At 46.2% G+C, this 10607-nt stretch overlaps 1 protein-coding gene across 5 annotated transcripts in view; it reads left to right on the top strand.

Moving 5' to 3' along the window:
* The first annotated feature begins 4054 nt into the window (after window positions 1-4054).
* Window positions 4055-10607, top strand: part of PPP2R5E (protein phosphatase 2 regulatory subunit B'epsilon) — a 122230-nt gene continuing 115677 nt past the window's right edge. The window contains exons 1-2 of one of the 5 annotated variants that reach the window (XM_006110756.5): window positions 4055-4475; window positions 5954-6060. In XM_006110756.5, the coding sequence (XP_006110818.1) occupies window positions 5975-6060 (86 nt within the window). In that variant the 5' untranslated portion in view covers window positions 4055-4475; window positions 5954-5974. Of the gene's footprint in view, window positions 4476-5953; window positions 6061-9745; window positions 9882-10607 lie in introns of those variants that run through there. The other 4 variants (XM_089778330.1, XM_089778329.1, XM_075926380.2 and 1 more) reach the window with 4 other exon arrangements.

The raw sequence follows: 10607 nt of genomic DNA, 5'->3' as shown, positions 1-10607 counted from the left end.
CATGTTCCTTTTATAAATGTTTCCTTTGGATCCTCTCTCTCTGTCTAGTATCAGCTATCAATATAGCAGGCAATGCAAACTTTCACCAAGGCAGTTAGACTGCCTTATAATCATCTTTGTTGTTTCTTAGATAAAGGTAACTCTTTAAATCAAAGCATGGGGACATGATAAACCTGATTATTTTAGAGCATCCCCCCCACTACTGACTACAATCCCCCAAATTTTGTCCCAACATAAACAAGATATAGTATAAAACCTAGGATAAACTCTCTCTTTTACTCTGAAAGTGGTTTATTGGATTTCCCCTTGTGTGGCTTTTTAAAGTTGATATCACTACTCCAGTATTTAGAGGGAGAAAAGACTGTTGAGAGTCTATGGGTTAAGTTTAGAGGTGGAAGCAACAGTGGTGGTGTTGTAGTTGGGATCTGCGATAGACCACCGGATCAGGTGGATGAGGTAGACAAGGCTTTCTTTGGACAACTGAGAGAAGCTTCCAGATCGCAGGCCCTGGTCCTCATGGGCGACTAATCACCCTGACATCTGTTGGGAGACCAATACAGCAGTGCACAGACAATCCAGGAAGTTTTTGGAGAATGCTGGGGATAACTTCTTGGTACAAGTGCTGAAGGAACCGACCAGGAGCCGTGTGCAACTTGACCTGCTGCTCACACACGGGGAGGAACTAGTAGGGGAAGTAGAGGTGGGTGACAACCTGGAAAGCAGTGATCATGAGATGGTAGATTTCAGGATCCTGACCAAAGGAAGAAAGGAGAGTAGCAAAATACACAGCCTGGACTTCAGAAAAGTAGACTTTGAGAACTGATGGGCAGCATTCCCTGGGATGCTTACATGAAGGGGAAAGGAGTCCAGGAGAGACTGCAGTATTTTAAAGAAGCCTTATTAAAGGCACAGGAAGAAACCATCCTGATGTGCAGAAAGAACAGCAAATATGGTAGACGACCAGATTGGCTTACTGGGGACATCCACGGTGAGCTTAAACACAAAAAGAAAGCTTACAAGAAGTGGAAACTTGGACAGATGACTAGGGAGGAGTATAAATATATTGATCAAATATGCAAGGGAATTATCAGGAAGGCAAAAGCTCAATTGGAATTGCAGCTGGCAAGGGATGTGAAGGGTAATGAAAGGTTTCTACAAGCATGTTAACAATAAGAGGGTGATCAGAGAGGGTGTGGAGCCCCTACTGGATGAGGGAGGTAACCTAGTGACAGATGATGTGGGAAAAGCTGAAGTACTCAATGCTTTCTTTGCCTCTGTCTCCACGAACAAGGTCAGCTCCCAAACAAATGCACTAGGCAACGCAGTATGGAAAGGAGGTAGACAGCCCTTGGTAGGGAAAGAATAAGTTAGGAACTATTTAGAAAAGCTAAGCATACACAAGTCTATGGGCCCAGATTTAATGCATCCAAGGGTACTGAGGGAGTTGGCAAATGTCCTTGTGGAGCCTTTGACCATTATCTTTGAAAACTCATGAAAATCGGGAGAGATCCCGGATGATTGGAAAAAGGCAAATGTAGTACCCATCTTTAAAAAAGGGAAGGAGGACAATCCAGGGAACTACAAACCAGTCAGCCTTAAAATCCCTGTCCCCGGAAAAATCATGGAGCGGGGATCCTCAAGGAATCCTTTCTGAAGCACTTGGAAGAGGGGAAGTGATCAGGAATAGTCAACATGGAAGAATCCCAAGCATTGTTACAGGCTGGGGACTGACTGGCTAAGTAGCAGTTCTGCAGAAAAGGACCTGAGGATCACAGTGGATGAGAAGCTGGATATGAGTCAACAGTGTGCCCTTGTAGCCAAGAAGGCTAATGGCATATTAAAATGCATTAGGAAGAGCATTGCCAGCAGATCCAGAGAAGTGATTATTCCCCTTTATTCGGCTCTGGTGAGGCCACATCTGGAATACTGTGTCCAGTTCTGGGCCCCCCACTATAGAAAAGATGTGGACACATTGGAGAGAGTCCAGGGGAGGGACTAAAATGATTAGGGGGCTGGAGCACATGACCTATGAGGAAAGACTTAGGGATTTGGGTTTGTCTAGTTTGCAGAACAGAACAATGAGGGGGGATTTGATAGCAGCATTCAACTTCCTGAAGGGAGGTTCCAAAGAGGATGGAGAGAGGCTGGGTTAGGGTTAGGGTTAGGGTTAGGGTTAGGGTTAGAGAGGCTGTTCACAGTACTGAGGGATGGCAGAACAAGGAGCAATATAGTCTCAAGTTACAATGGGAGAGGTCTAGGTTGGATATTAGGAAAAACTATTTCACTAGGAGGGTGGTGAAGCACTGGAACGGGTTCCCTAGGGAGGTGGTGGAATCTCCATCCCTAGAACTGTTTAAGTCTCGGCTTGACAAAGCCCTGGCCGGGTTGATTTAGTTGGGACAGGTCCTGCCTTGGGCAAAGGGCTGGACTTGATGACCTCCTGAGGTCTCTTCCAGCTCTATGATTCTACTTTATTTTCCTATCTGTTTAAAATATAGGGTAGTAGCAATTAGGTGGGTAATGCTCCAGTTATACATTCCATATGTAATATGTATCTCACCACGAAAGACTATGTATGTGTAATGGTTGTCTGCAATATGGAAAGGGATGCTTTGCAGGTGTTCTTCGATCTGCCAGAGACCAAGACTACACTCTCACAGACACACAGTGCATCACATCAGGATGCCATCCTAAGGAGAGCCTTGCAGATTGGCTTCTTCATTTGTACAGAGAAACAGGGATGTATTTGAAGCATGCTCTGAATCTGCAAGAAAAGTTGGGAAAAAGAAGGCAGGATGTTGCTAGCTTGGGAGAGCCATACAAAATGGAGAGTACTTCATCAATAGTCTAGGGGAAGAAAGCTCTTGCAGACATGGTAAAAAGATGAAAATACACTTCTAGGTGTATTGGTTTTTTTTTTTTTTTTTTTTTTTAAGGTGAGACTAAAGGCAGGTAGGCCTTTTGAGAAGCTTCAGGAGGAAAATGAAGCCACTCATCTTGAGGACTTTTTTTGGAAGGGTGGTAATTACGAAGGGTATACACAGACTTTGGTTAATGATGCATTAATTTCAGAGCTGAACGAGAGAGGCTATATTTGAAAAAGGGAAGAAGTCAACAAGATGAGGTCTGGTTTCATTTGCAACAGACACACAACCACAGTGAAAGTGAGAAAATGGTGCAATCTTTTCTAGCGATGTTAAAAAGATGTTTATTTAGGTAAATCTGTGTAACTGCTGAAATTTTCTGTACTTATACATTTACATGGAGGGTTTAAATGAGTTCCCTGTGCTCCGGGGGCTGATGTCCTATCGCTGAGTTCACTGGAGATCCCACTCTATCTTCAGCGGGTCCCTTATCCTGCTTTCCAAATATGGGAGCCAGCTCCATCCCTGGGGCTGCCTGTGTTGGCTGTCCCACTGCTCCCAGAGTGGGCGGAGGGACTTGAGCCCACCACCCTGCACTTCCCACACAAGTGCCCTTATCCCATCATCCACTCCAGAACCCACCCTGCCTTCAGAGGGTCCCTTGTCCTGCTTTCCTAATGCAGGAGCCAGGTCCATCCCTGGGGCAGCCTGTGTTGGCTGTCTGGTCACTCCCACAGTGGGCAGAGTGGGGAGAGGGGGGACTTGAACCCACCACCCTGCACTCCCCAGGCGCAGACCCTAGTCTACTCCAGGGCCCAACCCACTTCCCTACCTTCAGCAGGTCCCTTATCCTCCCTTCCTAATAAGCTCCCATGGAGCTGCCCTCCCCAGCTGCCTCTGTATCAGAAGCTGTCACATAAGGTGACATAAGGCAGTGCAAGGAGGGGAGGCAGCTCCGGTTCCGTGGCAACCAGTGCTCGCAGGGAGCGGACTTAAAAGGCGACGCTCATTGGTTAATCAAGTACACGTGTACACTTTCACATCCCTAATCTCTTCCCATATTACCTTTTACTTACTAAGCAGAACTATTTGCATGGGGGTCCTTGGCACAGGAGAAAGGATGGAATGTTTAAACCAGAGGTTCGGGGCAGTTGGGAAATGACAGTTGGAAAGGAAAGGGCTTGACAAAAGAGCAGCAAACCCCTGAGAGTACAGAGGCAATAGGCAGGCAGAGGTGTAACAAGAAGTGGGAACTTTACAGAAGAGGTGTGTCAGGGGCACCTAAGCAAGTTAAGAGAGGAAAAAAAAAGTGATTGAGCAAAAGAGGAAACCAAATGAACCCAAGGGAAAGTGAGAGCAGAGAAAGAGTCAGTGAAAGACAGACTTCTACCCACAAAAACTGAGCACGTGGCTGCCGATCACACTGCACTGACTATAGGAATAGACTTCTAAGGAGTCAGAGTGATCTGTGGACTGAGAAATTGGTTTTCACTCTATTAGCCGTGGCCCTGATGTTCAAATTCCCATACTATCTTCATAGCTGGGATCATATTGTTTGAGACCACTGCTCAAGCTATCACCTGGTTCTCTATTCTCTCACTCTTCACGCAGGTATGGGTGCACAACCCAAATAAGCATAAAACTCATCTTTAAAAGTATCATCTTCCAAAGCTGGTGTTGCAAATATTAACATTAAGCAAAAGTTGAATGGGCCATTCACCAAAAGAAAAACTAACAAGGAAGTCAGAAGCAAAAGTTTTCCTGGCTGTAAAGCAAGATTAAATACAATGATATTGTGTCAGAGTTGAATTTGGTGTAAGATGTCTTATGGTAAAATAATGTTCCTAGACACAGGTGTGCTACATTTATTTTAGAATAGTAGTGTTATTTTGAAGCACTATTTCAGTGATTGTTCACCTTTGACAATTTCTGTTGCCTGGTATAGAAGAGTCTGATTTTCATGTTGATTCATCTGTTCATATGGCATTACTTGTTTCTGTGAAGCATTTTCTGGTATTTTTCCTGTTAAGCTGAATAATTAGTTCTCTGGGGACATAGAGTCTTTCCAGTTCCAATATTAGCAAGCAAGAAAAATGTCTGAACAATTCCAATGGTACTAATAGGAGTCTTCCCTTCACAGGCCAGATTAAGTAGCCAAATAAAATTGTTTACCACCAAACAGACCAAGACTTTCACAACCTTATCCATTCAGTGACTTTTTCTTTGGTGAAAGTTTTTAGTAAAGCTTAGACATGGTTCTTCCCTGGTGCCAGCCCAGGAAGGCAACACAGGGTCTAGCCTCCTTTTTCTCATATTTACCACATGCACCACTGACAGCTCCAAGAACCCTAGATGGCGGATCTTTATTCACACTTTGGAATTTCTAGACAGACCAAATCTGGAACTAATTTATGGAGAGTAAGCTCTGCACGCTGAATGGCCCACCAGTACTGTTCTCATCCTGTAGATATGGAGCTCGACAGACTATGCGCTGCAGAGCATTAATTCTTTCAGATATCTTTTTTTAAATGTAAAGCAAACTACTATACCTTTGAAAATGTCTCAAACTATGAACCTTTAAAGCAAATTTTAACTAAAAAAATTGGACACCCACTGTGCAGCACAAATTTAGCAGTACACGTGTGGAGAAAACTCTCATGCGATCATAGGGGAGGTTTGAAATGATATCATGCAACTTGTTCACTCAGGATAGGTGCCAGTGGAAGAGTGTTATGGTCCAACAGAGTGATTCCCCCCTCCCAAACCTTTTAGGCCATGTTGCAACATTTATTGCTGGATACAAGCTCTTCCTTGAAGATGTTTGTGGGCTCTGAGCTTTACTTGGTGCTGCTTGTTAAGTAGCTTGTATTCTCACCTAATTAGCAATTTGTGAATTCTTAGGATTTTATATATTATGGTCCAGGGCCCATAATATGTTATTTCTGGAAATAACAGATTTTATAAAATGTAAATCAAGCAGTAAATAGAGGGAAAGTGTTGCTGTGCCCTCTTAAAATGACGAAAGATTTTCATGAGGTGTTGACAAATCTCCCTTCACATTTGAGGACAAGATTCTTATTCTGTTAAAGGAATACAAGAACTCATGGGACATGACCAGGAAAGAAAGGAGAAAACAATCTGTAAGAGAAGGAAAGAAGATTTGTGGAAAACTTGCTGGCCAGAAGATAAAGAAAAAGTAAGTCTCACTTATACATTGTTAAGTCTCATGCTTTTTTGAGATGCTCATCACTACATCAGACTGATAGGTATTACAGTACGTAATATAAACATACCTGTAGCAGTCATAATGGAAACAGCAAGTTCCTATGCAGCAATTTTTGTTATATGGAATACATAATTTAAATATCATTTACTCACTGTCTAATATAAACATTTATGTAACCTACTGTTTAATAACTTATATAAAATGGCAATAGAGGGTTACAAGACTATTTGTAAAGAGGTGGATGTAAGTAGTCAAATTACTAGCTCTTCTATCACTAGGAAGGTATTTTAAGAATAACAATCTTACATACTGCCTTTCATATGTAAATCTCAAAGTGCTTTACACTAAGGAGGTAAATATTTTCACCATGTTACAAATGGGAAAAACTAAAACAGATTCAATAACCAGTGAAGTCTTTGTGTCTATTAGACACTTGCACTGATCTAGTTACCTGGTGCAAACCCGTATAATAGAGTCACTTAAACCAATTTAGCTTAATACTATAAGTTACTACAGTAAGCTAAATTGGTGTAAGTGGATTTAAAGTGATTTAAGTATATCTATATTAGGGGTCTGCTCCTCTGTAACTGTTTTTTAGTTCTATCAATGCAAGTTTTCTAATGCAGTGTCTCTACTTTGAATTTTTTAAATACAAGTCTTCTGGTGACATGATACGCTAGGTACTTTACTAATTTTTTGTCCCATCACAGGAAAAAGGGCTGTAATAATGGCGGGGCAAGCGGGGTGCTCGCCCAAGGCACAAAGACACAATAAGTAAAAATAATAAACTGCAAAAGTAAAGAGCGCAACACATGCTAACCTAAGGAGAGGGGGCTCATAATTAATATTCTGCTTAGGGTGCAAAAATACCTAGTTTTGGCACGGACAGGAAACAGGGTTTTTTTTGCAGTTTAAACTCAGTAATATGTATTTGTTTTGAAGATGGCTGTCCATCTGTAAAATGAGAAGAGTGAAACTACATCTTTCATTGCCCTCACACAATTTCCTAACACAAAAGCTGGCAATCAGCTCCTCCAGTGTGATAGCGTTTGACCACTGTATACTCCAAGGCTACGTCTACACTGCAGGCTTCTTGCACAAGTGCATGTCCACACTGCCATGTGCTTTTGCGCAAGAGATGTGCTTTTGTGCAAGAGTGTCCATGGCATTGTGGACGCTCTTTTGTGCAAGAAAGCTCCAATGGCCATTTTAACCATAGGAGTTTCTTGTGCAAGAAACCCCTGTTGCCCGTCCACACTGCCTTCTTGTGCAAGAGCTCTTGCGCAAGAGGGCTCATTCCTCATGAGGGCAGGAATAACTTGTGCAAGAAGCCCTCTGTTCCGACGCCTTACTGAAAATGAGGCAAAGACTATTTCTGTGCTCTTAACATCATGGTTTTCAGTGGGTTACCACGCGATCAACATGTACTTTTTAGTAGCTTACATAAAAATGACACTTAAATAGTTCAAAAAGCAGCTTTTTCCAAATACTTATTAGAGAAACAAGTGAAGGTGGAAGAGGAAATACCTATATAAATAATTTTTATAGTATTGTACTCCCCATCTACTTTCTTACGACATCAGTAAGGCATGGGCTTCCTTCATCAAAGTCATGGGGTGGGGGCTTCCTTTGTCAAAATCATACTTGTGCATGATATGTATAACACTGGAGTCATATACATAGAATCATAGAATAGGACTGGAAGGGACCTCAAGAGGTCATCGAGTCCAGCCCCCCGCCCTCAAGGCAGGACCAAGCTCCACCTACACCATCCCTGACAGATGTCTATCTAACCTGTTCTTAAATATCTCCAGAGAGGGAGATTCCACCACCTCCCTTGGCAATTTATTCCAATATTTGACCACCCTGACAGTTAAGAATTTTTTCCTAATGTCCAATCTAAACCTCCCCTGCTGCACTTTAAGCCCATTACTCCTTGTCCTGTCCTCAGAAACCAAGAGGAACAAATTTTCTCCTTCCTCCTTGTGACACCCTTTTAGATATTTGAAAACCGCTATCATGTCCCCCCTTAATCTTCTTTTTTCCAAACTAAACAAGCCCAGTTCATGAAGCCTGGCTTCATAGGTCATGTTCTCTAGACCTTTAATCATTCTTGTCGCTCTTCTCTGTACCCTTTCCAATTTCTCCACATCTTTCTTGAAATGTGGCGCCCAGAACTGGACACAGTACTCCAGCTGAGGCTTAACTAGTGCAGAGTAGAGCGGCAGAATGACTTCACGAGTTTTGCTTACAACACACCTGTTGATACAACCTAGAATCATATTTGCTTTTTTTGCAAATTTTTAACCATAATATGTAATTCATTAACTATTATTAAAAATACTCATTTTGAGTATAGTATATGTGTACAACATTTAAAACAATCATTACAGAACACCAAACTGCCCCGCTGGACGGTCTAATGCCCTGTACTATAAAATGTGGAGGGACTAGCCAAAATATTATAGTTGGGAGAACTCAGGACGCATCTTCTCTGTTTGTAAAAACAACCAGGAGTCCTGTGGCACATCAAAGACTAGTAACTTTATTTGGGCAAAGACCCTCTTCAGCAGACACTGTACATTTATACATTTCACATGTACACAGCACCTTTTCTGCACAGCCCTGGTCACTGACAACCCTCAGGGAGAACACCCAGCGAGGGCACCTCACACCTCCGCCCGACACGTATGAGGCAGCGACGCTTCAAGGGGAACCGAGGGGGGACGCAGAACGTATTTATCCCACCTGGGAATCGGCCAACGCGGTTCCCAGCCCTCCCCAGCACAGTGGGGCTCAGTGACCAGCGCCTCCCCACAGCAGGCCAGCGGCGCGCGTCAGGGGTTTCCGGGGAGGGCTCGACGTTACCTTGGCAGGCATCCCCTCCTCGCTCGGCTCGCTGTCGGGGGAGCGGGCCTTTCCCTTTCCGGGGGGCACCTTCCTGCCCAGAGGCAGGTCCGGGGGGGTCGCGCTTTGCTGGCGCGGAGGGAAAGACGGGCCTGCTCTCCAGGCAGTGGGCAAAAAGCCCAGTGGAGCAGCCGTCAGGCCTGACCCGGCCTGGCCTCCCAGTGGCACCGGCCCTTGGGTGGAGGAGGGGAGTCGGGCTCCTCCCGCCGAGGCGCCGCCAGGCTCAACAGCGGTGCCCGGCCACCGGTGCGCGCCTCCCCCGTGCCGTCCCTGTCGTTGCTCCGCCGGCGCTTCCACTTCCCGGCGGCGGGCGCCAATGAGGCGACGCGTCCCGGCCGGCGGCAGGCGGAGTGGGCGTGTGCGGGGGGCGGGCTGTGGGCGGCGGCAGCACGTTCGGTTGTGTGTGTGCCATGGCCGGAGCCCAGTGAGAGTGGCTGACAATAGGAGCGAGCGTGAGCGCGACCCCGACACCGCCGGGACCCCTCGCTCCCCCAGCCAGCCAGCCAGCAGCGGAGGAGCCCCCGCGCCAGCCGCAGCGCCCCTCGCCGCGCCCGCCCGCCCTCCCGCGGCTCCCCTCAGCTCGGCCCGCGCTCGACCGCCCCTCCGCAGGCCCCTCCGCAGGGCTCCGCCGGGAATGTGAGTGAGGCAGCAGCCATCGCAGCCAGGGGGCCGCGCCGAGTGCACGGGACTGAGCGGAGCCCGAGCAGCTGCCCGCTCCTGAACCCGCCGCCGCCGCCCTGCGCTGAGGAGGCCGCCGAGGCCTACAGGCTCTTGCCGCTGCAGGGACAGAGCCCGGCGCGCACCGCACTCCGGCCGCCGCCGCCAAGCCCAGCTCGCTCCGCCTTCTCCTCCTCGGCTCCGGATTCTCTGCCAGGAGGGTCAAGGTAACTTCACCCCAGCCCCCAGAGGGCAGCGACCCGGCCGCGGCGCGGAGGAAGGGCTGGGGGGGGCGGGCGGATCGGGGAGCGCTAGCGAAGGTGGGGATCACGGCAGGGGGCAAAGGACCCAGTCCAGCGATGTTACTTATCCCTGGTGTGTGGAAATGACATCCAATAGCGCCCCTCTGCATGCAGCTAATTGCACCCCTGCTTTCACTGAGCGCTTAGCAGAGGCGCTTGCCCCCCCTCCCCCGACCGCTTGCGGTGACATCCATCGGTATTTTTACATTCGCTCGCATTTCCTCGTATTGTTTTCCCCAGCGGTGACAGTCTCTAGCGTGCGTGGCTGTGTATTTACCAAAAGACTTAAAAAAATGCCCGGGTTATAAATAAACACGTTCGAATTGAGAAAGCTCTAGCTGTCAGTGCAGTTATCCACCACTTGTGCGGCACTCAGTAAATAACCTCGTTTTTTTCCTTCCCACGGAAATAAACCAGAAGTGGTTTTCTGGGTATTTAAATGATCATATAGAAATGTAGAAAAAGCATCCATTTGTTTACCTAATGTCGTTAGGGCTGGTTAGTCTTACTGAATTAGAATGAGTTTTTAATAATTTATAAATCAGGTGAGAGAAACTGTTACTAAATATACAGCAGAGAAGTGTGGGTGAAGCTTCTTGCTGACACCATGATCCTGCAGTTTAAGTGGTCTGCTTTAGTCTTTGTCAATTA

This window comes from Pelodiscus sinensis, chromosome 5 (assembly GCF_052426305.1).
Source record: "Pelodiscus sinensis isolate ZL-2025 chromosome 5, ASM5242630v1, whole genome shotgun sequence".
Classification (NCBI taxonomy): domain Eukaryota; kingdom Metazoa; phylum Chordata; order Testudines; family Trionychidae; genus Pelodiscus; species Pelodiscus sinensis.
The sequence above is the reverse complement of the archived record's forward strand: the minus strand, read 5'-3'. Positions and strand labels throughout refer to the sequence as shown.